The sequence below is a fragment of the Pseudorca crassidens genome, chromosome 11, assembly GCF_039906515.1.
Source record: "Pseudorca crassidens isolate mPseCra1 chromosome 11, mPseCra1.hap1, whole genome shotgun sequence".
NCBI lineage: Eukaryota > Metazoa > Chordata > Mammalia > Artiodactyla > Delphinidae > Pseudorca > Pseudorca crassidens.
In genome coordinates this window covers 52,879,528-52,897,285 of record NC_090306.1, presented here as the reverse complement: position 1 = coordinate 52,897,285, position 17,758 = coordinate 52,879,528, and the positions used below count along the sequence as shown (strand labels likewise).

General features: G+C 36.1%; 1 protein-coding gene across 3 annotated transcripts in view; it reads right to left on the bottom strand.

The window, feature by feature from the left end:
- Nucleotides 1-17,758, bottom strand: part of USP15 (ubiquitin specific peptidase 15) — a 125,618-nt gene that overhangs the window by 92,134 nt on the left and 15,726 nt on the right. For all 3 annotated transcript variants that reach the window (XM_067697197.1, XM_067697198.1, XM_067697201.1), the window contains exons 2-3: nt 13,965-14,092; nt 4,369-4,499 (exon numbers count right to left, since the gene is read on the bottom strand). In XM_067697197.1, coding sequence (XP_067553298.1) covers nt 4,369-4,499; nt 13,965-14,092 — 259 coding nt within the window. The remainder of the gene's footprint in view (nt 1-4,368; nt 4,500-13,964; nt 14,093-17,758) is intronic.

Here is a 17,758-nt window from a genome sequence, read left to right as displayed (position 1 = left end):
GGCTTGATTTGTGACCCAGGATATGATCTATCCTGGAGAATGTTCCATGAGCACTTGAGAAAATGTGTATTCTGTTGTTTTTGATGTAATGTCCTATAAATATCAATTAAGTCCATCTTGTTTAATGTATCATTTAAAGCTTGTATTTCCTTATTTATTTTCATTTTGGATGATCTGTGCATTGGCGAAAGTGCGGTGTTAAAGTCCCCTACTGTGAATGTGTTACTGTTGATTTCCCCTTTTATGGCTGTTAGTATTTGCCTCATGGTTTGAGGTGCTCCTATGTTGGGTGCATAAATATTTACAATTGTTATATCTTCTTCTTGGATTGATCCCTGGATCATTATGTAGTGTCCTTCTTTGTCTCTTCTAATAGTCTTTGTTTTAAAGTCTATTTTGTCTGATATGAGAATTGCTACTCCAGCTTTCTTTTGGTTTCCATTTCCATGGAATATCTTTTTCCATCCCCTCACTTTCAGTCTGTATGTGTCTCTAGGTCTGAAGTGGGTCTCTTGTAGACAGCATATGTATGGGTCTTGTTTTTGTATCCATTCAGCCAGTCTGTGTCTTTTGGTGGGAGCATTTAATCCATTTACATTTAAGGTAATTGTCGATATGTATGTTCCTATTCCCATTTTTCTTAACTGTTTTTGGTTTGTTATTGTAGGTCTTTTCCTTCTCTTGTGTTTCTTGCCTAGAGAAGTTCCTTTAGCATTTGTTTTAAAGCTGGGTTGGTGGTGCAGAACTCTGTCAGCTTTTGCTTGTCTGTAAAGTTTATAATTTCTCCATCAAATCTGAATGACATTCTTGCTGGGTAGAGTAATCTTGGTTGTATGTTTTTCTCCTTCATCACTTTAAATATGGCCTGCCAGTCCCTTCTGGCTTGGAGTTTCTGCTGAAAGATCAGCTGTTAACCTTATGGGGATTCCCTTGTGTGTTATTTGTTGTTTTTCGCTTGCTGTTTTTAATATGTTTTCTTTGTATTTAATTTTTGACAGTTTGATTAATATGTGTCTTGGTGTGTTTCTCCTTGGGTTTATCCTGTATAGGACTCTCTGTGCTTCCTGGACTTGATTAACTATTTCCTTTCCCATATTAGGGAAGTTTTCAACTATAATCTCTTCAAATATTTTCTCAGTCCCTTTCTTTTTCTCTTCTTCTGGAACCCCTATAATTCGAATGTTGGTGCATTTGATGTTGTCCCAGAGGTCTCTGAGACTGTCCTCAGTTCTTTTCATTCTTTTTTCTTTATTCTGCTCTGCAGTAGTTATTTCCACTATTTTATCTTCCAGGTCACTTATCCGTTCTTCTGCCTCAGTTATTCTGCTATTGATCCCTTCTAGAGTATTTTTAATTTCATTTATTGTGTTGTTCTTCGTTGCTTGTTTCATCTTTAGTTCTTCTAGGTCCTTGTTAAACATTTCTTGCATTTTGTCTATTGTATTTCCAAGATTTTGGATCATCTTTATTATCATTATTCTGAATTCTTTTTCAGGTAGACTGTCTATTTCTTTGTTAGGTCTGGTGTGTTTTTATCTTGCTCCTTCATCTGCTGTGTGATTTCCTGTCTTCTCACTTTGCTTCTCTTACTGTGTTTGGGGTCTCCTTTTAGCAGGCTGCAGGTTCGTAGTTCCCGTTGTTTTTGGTGTCTGTCCCCAGTGGCTAAAGTTGGTTCAGTGGGTTGTGTTGGCTTCCTGGTGGAGGGGACTAGTGCCTGTGTTCTGGTGGATAAGACTGGATCTTGTCTTTCTGGTGGGCAGGTCCACATCTGGTGGTGTGTTTTGGGGTGTCTGTGGCCTTATTATGATTTTAGGCAGCCTCTCTGCTAATGGGTGGGGTTGTGTTCCTGCCTTGCTAATTGTTTGCTATAGGGTGTCCAGCACTGTAGCTTGCTGGTCGTTGAGTGAAGCTGGGTATTGGTGTTGAGATGGAGATCTCTGGGAAATTTTCGCTGTTTGATATTACGTGGAGCTGGGAGGTCTCTTGTGGACCAGTGTCCTGAAGTTGGCTCTCCCACCTCAGAGGCACAGCACTGACTCCTGGCTGCAGCACCAAGAGCCTTTCATCCACACGGCTCAGAATAAAAGGGAGAAAAAGTAGAAAGTAAGAAAGAAAGAAAGAGGATAAAATAAAATAAAGTAAGGTAAAATAATATAAAGTTATTAAAATAAAAAATTATTAAGAAAAAATGTTTTTAAAAAGTAAAAAAAACAAAACACGTATGGATAGAACCCTAGGACAAATGGTGAAAGCAAAGCTATACAGACAAAATCTCACACAGAAGCATACACATACACACTCACAAAAAGAGGAAAAGAGGAAAAAAATCATAAATCTTGCTCTCAACATCCACCTCCTCAATTTGGGATGATTCGTTGTCTGTTCATGTATTCCACAGATGCAGCGTACACCAAGTTGATTGTGGATATTTAACCCTCTGCTCCTGAGGCTGCTGGGAGAGATTTCCCTTTCTCTTCTTTGCTCGCACAGCTCCCGGGGCTCAGCTTTGGATTTGGCCCTGCCTCTGCGTGTAAGTCACCTGAGGGCGTCTGATCTTCGCTCATAAAGGACGGGGTTAAAGGAGCCGCTGATTCGGGGGCTCCGGCTCACTCAGGCTGGGGGGAGGGAGGGGTATGGAGTGTGGGGCGAGCCTGCGGCGGCAGAGGACAGTGTGACGTTGCACCAGCCTGAGGCGCGCTGTGTGTTCTCCCGGGGAAGTTGTGGCAGTGGCGGGCTGCACAGGCTCCCCGGAAGGGAGGTGGGGATAGTGACCTGTGCTCACACATAGGCTTCTTGGTGGCGGCAGCAGCAGCCTTAGCGTCTCATGCCCGTCTCTGGGGTCCGCGCTGTTAGCCGCGGCTTGCGCCCGTCTCTGGAGCTCCTTTAAGCAGCGCTCTTAATCCCCTCTCCTCGCGCACCAGGAAACAAAGAGGGAAGAAACCACACTAAAGTTTGCAAATTATTTTACAAGTTGAGTCAATTCTAACTATCTTATTAAAAATAAATATATAGTCTCCTAACAGACTTCTTAAACTTTTTTTTTCTCCCTGTATGAATTCTTCATGATTCTTTATCTTCTTTAACTTGCTTATCAGACACAGATTTCAAGAAATGCCAGTAAGCCCTCTTTCAAGAAGAAATGCAAATGGAGTCCACAGTTGACCTGTTTACTGTACTATATGATATGCTACACTTATTAAGAAAAAAAAAAGTATGTCATTCAGGTTGAATTAATACAGTTTGACACATTTGAAGATACTCCAGACATATTACAGATTTTCCTTTATCCCAGGAATGAAGGTCTTCTTCTACATAGTTTTACAGCTGAGTAGTTTATCCTTCAAATCGTCAAAACACTCAATTCTCCAGCAATTATAGATAGAAATGATAGGCCATTACATATATATATAAATATATATAATTTATGGCTAGCATTCTTAGAAGACATGAATCTTAACTTTGAAATGGCTATAAGGAAAGACTGAGTGAAGTTAAGGAACAGAATTAAACTACACTAAACTAAATCAAAGGCACATTCACATTCTATTTAGAAAACGAAATTCAATTCTATACCTAAACCATAGATACACAAATATAAACTGTTAATATATTAACTTTGTAGGATCAGTTGCAAATAAATCCAAATATGGTTTGGACTATCAGAGGTTTATACCCTTGTGTTACATAATTCGGGTTTTTAATCGTTTTTATGTAGAAATAAAAAATCAGATAAATAATTCTGCTCCACCCAAATACACTATCAAATACTTGTGTAAGGCTGACAGATCTACTTTAAGCAGTTGGTATTATTCTACTATGGTGATACTGATACTTTCATAAATGAATTTTTAGTTAATCAAAAAATTTAAAAAGTGGGTCATTTTTAATTTTTCTAGACTGTAAGTGTAAAACTTAAAATAGGGATAAGAAAAATATCTGCATTTTCAAGTTTTAAGAAAATTGTATGCTGTAAAATATTTCTTCTACTTTTAGTTTCTTCATTATTTAAAAAAATTTTTTCTTTTTAATCAGAAAAAAAAGTCAGAGTCAGGCTACTTAAGTACGTAAACTCATGTGGCTTTCTGAAAGACCCTGCACCTCTCTACCTCTGTCCTCATTTCCTCATCTATAAAATGGGGATAATACTTACCTCAGAATTTTTTATGAGGATTAAACTAGTTAATAATGTATATGATGTGCTTATAACAGTGGCTAGCATATAGTAAACCCTCTATGTGTGTTAGTGTACAGTAACATTCTGATGGTCTTTTTCTCCAAGATAATTGAGGAGGCTTCATTAGTCACTGAAATTAACAAGAAAATGTGAACTAAGAAAAATATTTCTATTCAGTTATTCTTAATATGTACCTTCCGTGCTATTGGTTCCTGACCTTCCATCAATGTGTACCAGCTGACAAGTTTATTCCAGCCCTCAGTTGGCAACAGTATGTAATCCAATTCATCAATAAGATGCTCCTTAAGTGACTGGGCATCACCATCTACAAAAGGAAAAATAAACTCAATACATAAAAAGAAACAATACTACATAACTCTAAATACTTTGGTTGTACACATTAAAAATTACTTAAATTCATGGAGACTAACTCAGGTATTTAAATAATGAGTTTTGAAGAAAGCTCTGAAGAGGTTCACATCTAAGTCTACATATTCCAAAATAAACTGTTGCTTTACAAAGTTTCAATGTGTACCAGGCAACCAACAGTGTTAAAAAAAATAATTTTTCTTTTATTGGGCTCTTAAAAAAAATACTAAAGTGTAACTGTTAGCCAAAGGATCTGAATGAAGACTGTTTCCCAAATATTTTAAGTATCAGAGATTCCTCACATGGTAATAGTGATCGTTCTAGCATTAGCTGATGAAGAAAATTCAGAAGCAAATCAATAACCTTTAACAATAATGCCAAAGCACATGGGCTGGGAACCATGACGGAAATTACAAAAGGGCATCTCATTACTCCAGAGGGCCCATGATCTAGATTCCTCCACAGATCTAAAGTAGAGGTAGTTGTTCAGATATGGTTCTAATTCTATGATCCATTTTCAAAATTCCAGTTGAACTAGAAATGTAGTATAGGACAGGCCAGAGATAGATATCTATTTTAGATCAAAAAATATATTCAAGGAAATTGAGTAACTTGCCCCAAATCATTCAGAAAATTGCAGGTACTATGAAAGGTATTATTATGGAAAACCCTTTTATCTCAGTTGATTTTCAGAACAATATTATGAAGTAGATAGCTACATTTTACTTAGAAAATAGATTCAGATATTGATTAACTTGCCCAAGTTCACATATAGAAAACTGTAGAGACTGGACTCAAACATGTATCTATTTATGCTAATATCCATTTTCTTTCCACTATAACAGACTACTTTGAAGTAAATTTAGGAAAAGAAAAAAAGTTTAAAAATTAAGATTTCTATGCTATTCTCCACAATAATTCAAGATTTTGAGTAAATGATTTTATTATGTAACAGAATCCAAATAGTAATTTATATCTAGTGGATAAAATAAAATGATCAATTTTTGGATCATTTTTTTAGGAGGAGAACACCCCTAAACACAGAACCCCTAATTTTTGTTACTTCTGTGCTTATTGATATAAAATTGATATACAACAAACTGTTGCAGATTTAAGGTGTAAAATTTGATAAGTTCTGACATATCACTACAAGTGTGTAACCATCATCACCAAAACGATGAAGAGATCTATCAGTATCCCCCCCCACACCAAAGGTTTCCCTGTAGCGCTTTTTTGTAATCTCTTCTTGTCCATCCAGGTCTACTGTCCTGTCCCCTGAAAATCAATTATCTGTACTTTGCAAGTGTAGACTAATTTGCATTTTCTACAATACTATATAAAAAATAGTATGTACTGCTTTGTTTGGCTTCATTTATGCTGCATCATTATCTTGAAATCCGTCCATGTTTTTATGTATCAATAGTTCATTCCTTTTTATTGCTGAGTAGGATTTCATTATATGGGTATTCTATAATTTGTTTATCCATTCAGCTGTTGATGGGCATTTTGGATTGTTTCTAATTTTCTCTACTACAAATAACAGTGATGTGATCACTCATGTACAAGTTTTCATATGTAGAATGGTTGGTTCCTATGGTAAATGTATGTTTAGCTTTTTAAGAAATTACAAGACTACTTCATTCCCAAAAACAGTGTATGAAAGTTCTACTTGCTCCACATCCTTGTCAATACTTGGTATGGGCTCATCTTTTAAATTTTAATCATTTTAACACATGTATAGTAGGACCTCATTGTGGTTTTAATCTTCATTTTTCTAATGACAATTGATGTTGAGTATATTTACACATGCTTTTTTTCCTTTAAATTTTTATTTATTTTTGGCTGTGCGTGGGCTTTCTCTAGTTGTGGCGAGCCGGGGCTACTCTTCATTGTGGTGTGTGGGCTTCTCATTGCGGTGGCTTCTCTTGTTGTGGAGCACGGGCTCTAGGTGTGCAGGCTTCAGTAGTTGTGGCACACAGGCTCAGCAGTTGCAGCTTGCGGGCTCTAGAGTGCAAGCTCAGTAGTTGTGGCACACGGGTTTAGTTGCTCCATGGCATGTGGGATCTTCCTGGACCAGGAATCGAACCTGTGTCACCTGCATTGGCAGGCAGATTCTTATCCACTGCGCCACCAGGGAAGTCCCACATGTGCTTTTTGAAAACACTATCTTCTTTGGTGAGGCATCTGTTCAAACCTTTTGTCTACTTTTTCCACTGGGCTTTATGGAATTGCTTATTCTGCATATAAATATTTTATCAGCTAGGTGATTTGCAAATATTTTCTCCCACATTGTGCTTTATTGTTTCATTCTCTGAACAGTGTCATTTGAAGCGTTTGTTAATGATGAAATACAAGCCAACAATTTTTTTCTTTTATCAACTGTGCTTTTTAAATTCATATTTAAGAAAACTTTGCCTAACACAGTGTCACAAAATTTTTCTCCTATTTTTTTTATAGTTTTGGTTTTTACATATAGCTCTACGGTCTGTTTTGAGTTAATTTTGTATATGGTGCCAGGTATAGATCAAAGTTCACCTGTTTCTGGCAAATAGATAATGCTCAAGCAGCATTTGTTTAAAAGACTATCTTCTCTCCACTGAATTCTCCTTACAACTTTCTGTAAAATCAATTGGCCATATATATGTGTGGATCTACTTCTGGATTCTCTAATCTGTTCAACTGATTCTTACCTCACACCATATACAAATATTAACTTAAAATTGATCAAAGACATAAATATAACAGCCAAAACTATAAAACTCTTAGAAAAAAACATAAGTTTTTTCTGATCTTGGATTAGGTGATGCTTTCTGACACCCAAATCACAAGCAACCAAATGAAAAAAACAGATAAATTGGACTTCATCAAAATTAATTTGCGCTTTAGAGGCACCATCAAGAAAGTAAAAGACAATCCACAGGTTAAGAGACAATTTTTGGAAATCATATGTCTGATAAGGGACTAGTATTCAGAATACATAAACAACTCTTAGAACATAATAAGTAGACAAATAACCCAATTAAAAAATGGGCACAGGATCTGAATAGACATTTCTCCAAAAAAGATATAAGCAGCACAGACAAGATACTTAACATCATTAATCACTAGGGAAATACAAATCAAAATAACAATAGATACCACTTCATACGCATTATGGCTACAATAAACGAACAATGACAAGCGTTGGCATGATGTGGAGAAACTGGTACCCTACTTCTTGCTGGTGGGAATGTAAAATGGTGCAACTATTTTGGAAAAGTCTAGCAATTCTTCAAATAGTTAAACACAGAGTTACTATATGACCTAGTAATCCCATGCTTAGGTATAGATCCATGAGAAATTAAAATATAAATCTACACAAATATTTGTATGTGAATGCTCAGAGCAACATAATTCATAATAGCCAGAAAGTGAAAACAATCCAAATGTCCATCAATTGATGAATGGATAAATTAAATGTGGCTTATCTCCATACAATGGAAAATTACTCATCCATAAAAAGAAATGAAGTACTGATTCATGCTACATGAAGACACTTTAAAACTTTGTGCTAAGGGAAAGAGGTCAAACGGTAAGGCCACATATTGTATGATTCCATTTAGATGAAATGTCCCTAAAAGGCGAATCCATAGAGACAGAAGTATACTAGTGATTGCCTATGGGTGGGTCTTGAGTGGGGATGGAGAGTGTCTGCTCATGGATACGAAGTTTCTTTCTGGGGTTACGAAAATTTTGTGGAATTAGACGGTGGTGATGGTTGTAAAACTTTGTGAATATACTAAAAAACAGTGAATCACAGAATTTAAAAGGATGAATTCTATGGTATGTAAATTCTGTCTCATTTTTAAATGAGAGAAAAAAACCTACTAGGAATGTGATTTGGAATTGTGTTGAATCTGTAGATTGAGTGGGGGAATTTAACAATATTGAGTTTTCTGATCCACTAACATAATTTCTGTCTTTATTTAGGTTTTATTTATCTCAGCAATGTCTTATAGTTTTTAGTTTACATGTCTTGCACATGTTATCAGATTTATCTGTATTTTATATTTTTGGTGCCACTATAAAATGTACTTTTAAAATTTCAATTCATGTTAGTTCATTTTTAGTGTACAAAAATACAATTGGTTTTTGAATAATGATCTTGTATTCTAAAGGCTAATCTCATTTATTAGTTCTAGAAGTTTTCTTTTTATAGATTCCATTAAATTTTCTACATAGACATAGGTGTATGTGAATAAAGGAAGATTTATTGCTTCTTCTGATACAAGCTGTATGCCTTTTAACTCTTCTTCTTGCCTTATTACACTGCCTAGGCCCTCCAGTACAATCTTGGCTTGAAGAGCTGAGAGTAGACATCCTTGCTTTTTCCTGATTTTAGAGGGAGAGGACTCAGTCTTTCACTGTTGAGTATGTCTTCTGTAGGTTTTCCACAGATGTCCATTATGAGGTTGAGGGAGTTTCCTTGTATTTTACTCTTTTGTTTTATATGATATATTATCTTTGTAATATTTATTTCTCTATTTATACTTAATGTTTATTTCTCTATATATCCTCTTTATTGTTGGACTTGATTTACTAAAATTTTGTTAATAATTGATTTATCTATGCTCATGAGGGATAATGGTCTAGAATTTTTTCTCTTGAAATGTCTCTGCCAGATTTTGGTATCAAGGTAATGACGGTTTCATAGCATGTATTGGGATGTATTCTCTCCCAATTTTCTAAAAGAGCTTTTGTTATTCAGGGCTATTCAGAGAATCCATTCTTTTGGAATGAGCTTTGGTAGTTTTCATCGCTCAAGAAATTTGTCTTTTTCATCTCATTTGTTGAATTTAATGGCATAAAGTTCATAATATTCTTTTATTCTCCTTTTGCTGTTTGTAGATTTCTGTATTGATGTTACCTCTCTTGTTCCTGATATTGGTAGTTGTATCTTTTCCCTTTTTCTGGTGATCAAACTAGGTATTTATAAATTTTATTATCTTCACAAAGAACCAGTTTTTGGTTTCATTGATTTTCTCTATTTTTCTATTTTCTCTTTAATTTCTGTTCAGAACTTATTAGTAGTTCCTTTCTTCTGCTTGATTTAGGTTTAATTTGTTCTTACTTTTAGTTTGAGTCAGAAACCAAGGTCAAAGATTTCAGACCTTTCTTTTCTTTATAGATGTTAAGGGCTATAAATTACCCCCCCCACATACTATTTAGCTACCTTCCACAAATTTTGATATGTTTTGTTTTCACTTTCATTTAGGTAAAAATACTTGCTAATTTCCCCTTTGAGTTCTTTTTGACCCATGGCTTATGCAGAAGTATGTTAGTCTCCAAACATCTGAAGATGTTCCAACTGTCTGTTATTAACTTCTTATTTATTCCACTGTAGTAAGAAAACATATTTCATATGATTTAACTCCTTGTAACTTTATTTATTTATTTTAAATTTATTGATTTATTTTTGGCTGCGTTGGGTCTTCGTTGCTGCACGTGGGCTTTCTCTAGTTGCAGTGAGCTGGGGCTACTCTTCGTTGCAGTGCACGGGCTTCTCATTGCGGTGGCTTCTCCTGTTGTGGAGCATGGGCTCTAGGCGCGTGGGTTTCAGTAGTTGTGGCACACAGGCTTCAGTAGTTGTGGCTCACAGGCTCTAGACCACAGGCTCAGTAGTTGTGGTGCATGGGCTTAGTTGCTCCGTGGCATGTGGGATCTTCCTGGACCAGGGCTCAAACCCGTGTCCCCTGCATTGGCAGGCGGATTCCTAACCACTGCACCACCAGGGAAGCCCCCTTCTAACTTTATTGAGACAGGTTTTATGGCCCAGAATATAGTCTATCTAAATGCTTCATGTGTACACCTAAAAAGAATTTTCATTCTGCTGTTATTCAGTGGAATATTCTATAAATGTCAATTAGGACAGGTAGGTTGATTTGTTTCATTACTACTTTTCTGTCTACACATTTTCTATCACTTATGGAGAGAAGAATATTGAAATATCCATTATATGATTGTGGATATTTTTCTATTTCTCCTTGCAGTTCTATCAGTTTTTGCTTCATATATTTTCAAGTTATGCCATTAGCTGGGTATATATTTAGGATTATTATGTTTTCTTAACAAATTGTCCTGGCCCATTTATGATCATGAAATGAACTTTTATCCCTGGTAATGTTCTCCATTCTAAAACTTAACGTCTAACATTAATATGGCCATTCCAGCTTTCTTTTGATTAGTGTTAGTATGTGTATTAGTTTTCTATTGCTACATAACAAATAACCATAGTAGTTTAAAACAACACCCATTTATTATCTCACAGTTTTATGGGTCAGAAGTTCAGATGGGCTCAACTGGGTTTTCTACTTAGGGCCTTACAAGGAAGAAATCAAGATGTCACCAGGCTGGTCTCCTATCTGAAGGCTCTGGGGAAGAATCTACTTCCAAGTCCACTCAGACTGTTGGCAGAATTCAGTTCCTCATGGCTACAGGTATGAGGTCCCTGTTTCCTTGCTAGCTGTGGGCCCAATGACTCTCTTTGTTCCTAGAGGATGCCTGTCTTCCTTCTCACGTAGTCCCCTCCATTTTCAAACCAGCAATGAGTCCTTATCATGCTTTGAATCCTCACTTCTACAGCTACCAGCCAGAGAAAACTCTGCTTTTAAAGGGCATGCACGATTAGATAAAGCTCACTGGGATAATCTCCCTTTTGTCATATAATATAAATAATCACAGGAATGATATCCTATTCTCAGGTTCCACTCACACTCAAAAAGGAGATGATTATGTAAGAGGAGGGTCACTGGAGGTCAGTCTTACAATTTTTCAATCTCTTAATCTATTTGTATCTTTATATTTAAGGTGGGTTTCTAGTAGTATACAGTTGGGTCTTTTTTTTTTAATGCAATCTTACAGTCTCTACTTCAAATTGGGATATTTACATTAAATACGACTGTTCATAGAGCTGGGTTTAAATCTACCATCTTACTATTCGTTTTGTATGTTTCATCTGTTCTTTGTTCTTTTCCGCTTAAAAAATATTTTTTTAAACATTGCTATTTCTCCTTAGTATGCATTGTATTTTTCTGTTTCTTTGCATTCCAGGTAATATTTGGTTGTATCCAAGAAATTACAAATTTTATCTTGTTGGATGCTGGATATTTTTTGTATTCCTACAAATACTCTTGTGTTCTGTTCTGAGATGCAGTTAAGTTACTTGGAAATAGTTTGATACTTTCAACTTAGAAGGATAAATTTTGCCCTTCTATAGAGGCAAACCCATTCTCTGTAGTCTACCCCGTGATTTATAAGGTTCTCCACTCTGGCTACTGTGAACACGTTATTCCTGGACCTTTATGAGTGAAACGGAGGATACTCATCAGTTAGATCCATTAAACTATAACTGTAACCTGCCTTTACTGATCAAGCACACTTTAATTGTTTTTATAAAAACTTGCATGTCCTCCAAGCTTCGCGTAACCTAAACAATAAGATAGTTGCCTGAGTTGTTTTTCAGGAACTTGAAATCAGCTGTGTTCAGTTCTAGGTGGAGCTAAGACTGGTTAAGACCACCGACTGTCCAACTGGGCTTGTGTGAGTGTCCACTTGGTGACCTTTTGACATGAAAGGGGCAAAAACTCCACCCTCAGCACTTGCTAATGCCTCCATTTTCTGAACATGCATCCCACAGAGAAGCAAGTAGCTTAGTTGCACCTGCACAGAACGACTATTACCTCACTCTTTCCTTATCACCAATTACCTTTTCCCACGCTCCCCACACCTCAGACCACCCTGCTTCTTTGTTCCCATAAATACCCTGAGCCTCTTGCCATCAGGGAGGCAGATTTGAGATTTGTTCTCCCGACTCCTCACTTGGTTGCCTTATGAATAAACCCTTTCTCTGCTGCAAACCTTGGTATCTCAGAATTTGGCTTGCTGTGCATCTGGCAAATGAACCTGATTTGGTAACATGAACCTAAACGATTGTTCCTTCTAATGCTTTTTTGTGTGTGTGTGTGTGTGTTATGTGGGCCTCTCACTGTTGTGGCCTCTCCCGTTGCGGAGCACAGGCTCTGGAGGAGCAGGCTCAACGGCCATGGCTCACGGGCCTAGCCGCTCCGTGGCATGTGGGATCTTCCCGGACCGGGGCACGAACCCGTGTCCCCTGCATCAGCAGGCAGACTCTCAACCACTGCACCACCAGGGAAGCCCCCTTCTAATTCTTTTGGATGGTTCTTTCCTTGGCCTTGGGTAGCTTCCTCACATACATGCACTGGTCAACAGTCAGCTCTAGACTTGTAAGAGAGCTTCTATAGATCTCTAGGTCTCTCTCTCTCCTTGTGTGCTGCTCATTCCTCTCTGGTACTCTGCCCTGAGAACTCTGGCTGCCTTGGTCTCCGTGGACTCCAAACTCTTTCCTCAACTAAGGGAGGTTGCCAGGCTTTGCGTGAGTTTCTCCTTCTGTGCCGTGTCTTGGAAACTCAGTGCAGTAAGCTGAGGAAATCATAGGGTTCACTTCATTTGTTTCATACTTCTCAGGGATCACTGTTCTTTGTTGCCTGATGTCCAATGTTTTGAGAACCACTGTTTCATGTTTTTTGTCAGGGTTTTAGTTCATTCAAGTGGAAGGATAAGTCTAGTCCCTGTTATTCCATCCTGGCCAGAAATGGAAGTTCTGGTACTTATGTTTTATTTTCTTTAAATGTTATGCGAGTTTTAGAAGAGCTGGCAAGTAGTAAAGGTTGTAGAAGATTAATGAAAAAATCCAAGAATGTAACCATATACCACTGATCCCCAACTTAAAGAGAAAAGTCATGTGCCCATTAGCAAAATAATACACAATACAGCATTTCCCCCAAACAATAAGATAGTGCTTTCTAATTTACATTCTAGGTTTAAACGATAATAAACCCTTACTAATCAGAAATGACAAACAGGATTTGTCATGATACAGAATATAACTAATTATAACAAAATAATCTGAATTCATTAGGTCAAATCTATAATACAGTCGGCCCTCTGTATCCATGGGTCCTGTATCTGCAGATTCAACCAACTCTGGACAGAAAATATTTGAGGGAAAAAAAAATTTCAGAAAGTTCCAAAAAGAAAAACTTGAATTTTCCGTGTACCAGCAACTATTTGCATAGCATTTATATTTTATTAGGTATTATAGATAACCTACAAATAATTTAAAGTATATGGGAGGATACACAGATCATATGCAAATATTATGCCATTTTATATAAGGGGCTTGACCATCCATAGATTTTGGTATCTGAAAGGGGTCTTGGAATCAATCCCCGCATGGACACTGGGGGATGACTACACAAAGAAATTTCTAATTTACCAATTTATTTACATTAACATTTTCCATATTATTATAACATACTGAAACGAACACATTTACAACCTGACTGAAAGAAGGAAATAATACCTTTAAGAAGCCCAGAGTTATCAATGGGTCCAGGATATACATTTTGATCTCCCATCTGGTATTTGTCCCAACTGTCAAAGCCAACATATTTTTTCCACTGTTTGAACCAGCGACTATCGACTAGGTACCTAAAAAAGAAGAGAAATCGGTAAAGGAAAATACCAGGAACTATAGGAATAGCAGAAAATCTGCCTACTTTTCATATTTTATTTTATATCAAAGTACATGTCTACTTCCAAGGATTACTGAGAATAACTATAATGTCACAATAGTAGAAGAAAAATATTTCGCTTGTGTAAAGTATTATTTCTATTGTTCTGTAAAGTATCTACTAAAGACAACTATTAACACATACAGGGCTTCCCTGGTGGCGCAGTGGTTGGGGGTCCGCCTGCCGATGCAGGGGGCGTGGGTTCGTGTCCCGGTCTGAGAGGATCCCACGTGCCGCGGAGCGGCTGGGACCGTGGGCCATGGCCACTGGGCCTGCGCGTCCAGAGCCTGTGCTCCACGGCGGGAGAGTCCGCGGCAGTGAGAGGCCCACGTACCGCAAAAAAAACAAAAAACATATACATTAAAAAAAATCCTTAACAGCATTTAAAAAAAATGAAATAGCTATTCAACAGAATATTTACCAACTGAACAAAAATTCAAATGGTAATTATAAGAATCAGTCAAAATAAAATTTTAAATGCAACATGGTAAAATATAAATATGGAAAATGGTTCTTTTGTAAAAAACTTACAGTATGTTAATTTTATATATTTAACTGTATCTTTTATGGGGTAAGGAAAGCAATTATTAAAGGTTTCCAAGATTGATTTTAGTAATTATAATCAAAGCTTAAAAGAAACTTTAAAAATAATTAGCTTCTTTACCAACAAAAGTTAATAACAACAATACTGTCTCCAATTGTTTCTCATACATTAGTAAAATCTGCTGGGGCAAGAAGGACTGGTTTTTAATTGATTTCAAAAGTGTGATACCAAGCACTATAATAAGCATTACTGAAACTATATTCATCTTACTTTCAAATACCTAAATTAGTTTCTCATCAGATGACCAGTGACAGAAAAAATAAAATAATGGTTCTTTAGCAAAGAAAGCATAAAAAATTATAAATCTGAAAAACTTTACGAATTGATTTATATTATACCTACTATGCTTTGCCACTGGTTCATAATTATTTTAAATTTTTTTCCAGAAATACCTTCCCCACACTTAACCAGGTTCAATCACAAACAAAAGCAAAAGTAGAGATTAACAAGATGTTTAAAGCCCACATGTATAACCAAGTTTTTTAGAAGAACATCATTCTAATATTTCTGTGCTTATAGCACTATACATATAGCACTATAGGAGTGAAACACTACAGTTATGTTTGAAGCAAAGGCACCAACATAGCAAAACCCCACAATTCTTAAATAATATTCATCAGCAGTTTAATTCCCTAAAAGTGGGTAAGGCAGAATTATCTATACATGAGTATTCCAAACCCACTATCAGGGTTACACAATGGAAAGCCCCCAAATTGTAGATTTTGATATTTATGAGAAAATAAGAGTTGAAAAACTAAGTTTTAAGAAAACCCTGTTTCTAAGATAAATAAAATAGATTAGACTAGCAATGAATTTATATGTTAAATTGATAATAAAGAAAATTATACTTAATTGTATATCACCCACTAAAATTTTTTTAGACTCTTTCTCCCTTGCAATTTAAACAAGATATTCAGACATTTCATTTGCTTTCTTTGCAAATAAATGTCATACTAAGCGATCTTTCCCCTACTCCATTCATCTATTTTTCTATCATTGTGCCAATTTAATTGCCTTAATTACTTTTATATTGATATTATTTAGGGCACGTTCCCCCAGCTTCTTCTTGTTGCAAACTGTCTTAACTATCTTTGGCCATTTGCTATTCCCTATGAATTTTAGAATCAGTTAATCAAGTTCCACAAAAATCCCTATTAAGATTTTGATTAGAATTGTGCTGAACTTATAGATTAACAATAATACTATAATTTAAAATGTCATTTATAAAACTTACATTAAAAACTATTTGTGGAATACTGTCAAAGTTCTATTTATATTTACTTAAAAGATATTTCTAAAAGATGACGTTTTACTTCCCAAAGTATTTAATAAATTCTTTAGTTTTAGCACAGGGTTGCATTGGGCAGAATTCATCTGCTGCCATAACATTTCTAGTTCAACTTTCTTTTTTAGATCTTGAACTGAGTGCTTTCTGTATAATGAAACCATTATGAGAGGAAACTCTCCCAATTGATGAAAATTCAGCTGTTTTTAACACTACCTTCAATTGAAAATGGTCACCATATTTCTATTACAGGCACCTATAACTTACTTGTAGAATGTTGTCATGAAACATGAGGGAAGTAGAAAAAACAGGAGCGTCTATTACTGCAATAATGTGTAGTTATAGATGCACCCTTGAAATTAGATGAACTGGACAAATAAATGAAAAAAATTATTTCAAGACATTTACACGGATTTGTTGTACTGTAAAAACTCTAATTGTAATCTATTAAGAATCTGCCCAAAACACAAGATTCCTTAATTTTAACTCATAAAAGACTCGAACAAAATCAATAATAGCTCACTAAGTGAACAAGGACTTGAATTTATTTTACATTCTCAACAGCACTCTTAATCCTTGATATGCTATTAGGGTCCAGATGCACCCAACTTTAGCTTCTGAGTTTCTCTTTTGAATAGTTATAACTATTTGTAAAGATTAATACTTCGTGGCTTTTATTCTTGAAATATCAATCTTTACAAATAGTTATAACTGATTTTAACATGAAGTCTAAAATGCTTAACATTGCCTAATAGGTCTTGCATGATCTGATCTGCTCCTACTTACCTCTCCAGTCTTAACTGGTACCATTTTTCTTTGTGCTGAGATCTAGTTCCTGGACACACTTTCTTCTGCCTCATGGCTCCTTCTGCCTCAAATATTCTCCTACTGCTCTCAACACCTAGTTAACTCTTATCATCTTTCAGATAGTTTAACCATCACTTTCTCAGGGAATCCTTCCAAAAGCTTCTCCCCATTTCCTCTTAGTTTGGAAAAGGAAAAACAAGATGGCAATCTCAGTCTACTAGATCTCAAGACTCTTTATTAACTAACAGGGATTACTTTTAATAATAACAAAATAACTAACATTTGAGCTTTACTCTTGGGCCAGGCACATACTTCTAAGCACTTTAATATATTGGCTCATTTACTCCTTTAACTACCCAATGAGGTAGGCACTATTATAATTTCATAGGCACACAGAAATTAACTTGCCCAAGGTTACAAAGTTAGTGCCAGACCTGTGATTAAGCAAATGTGTTATTAGCATAGGGAGAAGTGGAAAGACCAATGAAAATAGCACAAAGAAACAAGAACCAGGCTCAAATATATGTGGAACTATGCTGCATGCTAAAATCATTACAAACCAGTGTAGAAAGATCTGGCTATATATACGGGAAAAATTAATTAAGAGCTCTATACCTCACATATGTAGTCAGTTCTATTCAAAAAAGCTTCTTACGAAAGCCTGAATGTGTTCAACATGATTGATATACAAGGGAACAGTAACACAAATTCAGTGCCTGCTTAAGCACTACTTCACCCATAAGCAGTGCGAGGACTAGGGTGAGGCAAGTGAGATGCCTAGGGACCCTAACAGGGAGTGCTTCCTTAAATTTTACACCCTAGGTGCCTTGCTTGTCTCACCCTCGTCCTAACTGAAACAAACACTAGATATATGTGGAAAATTTCCC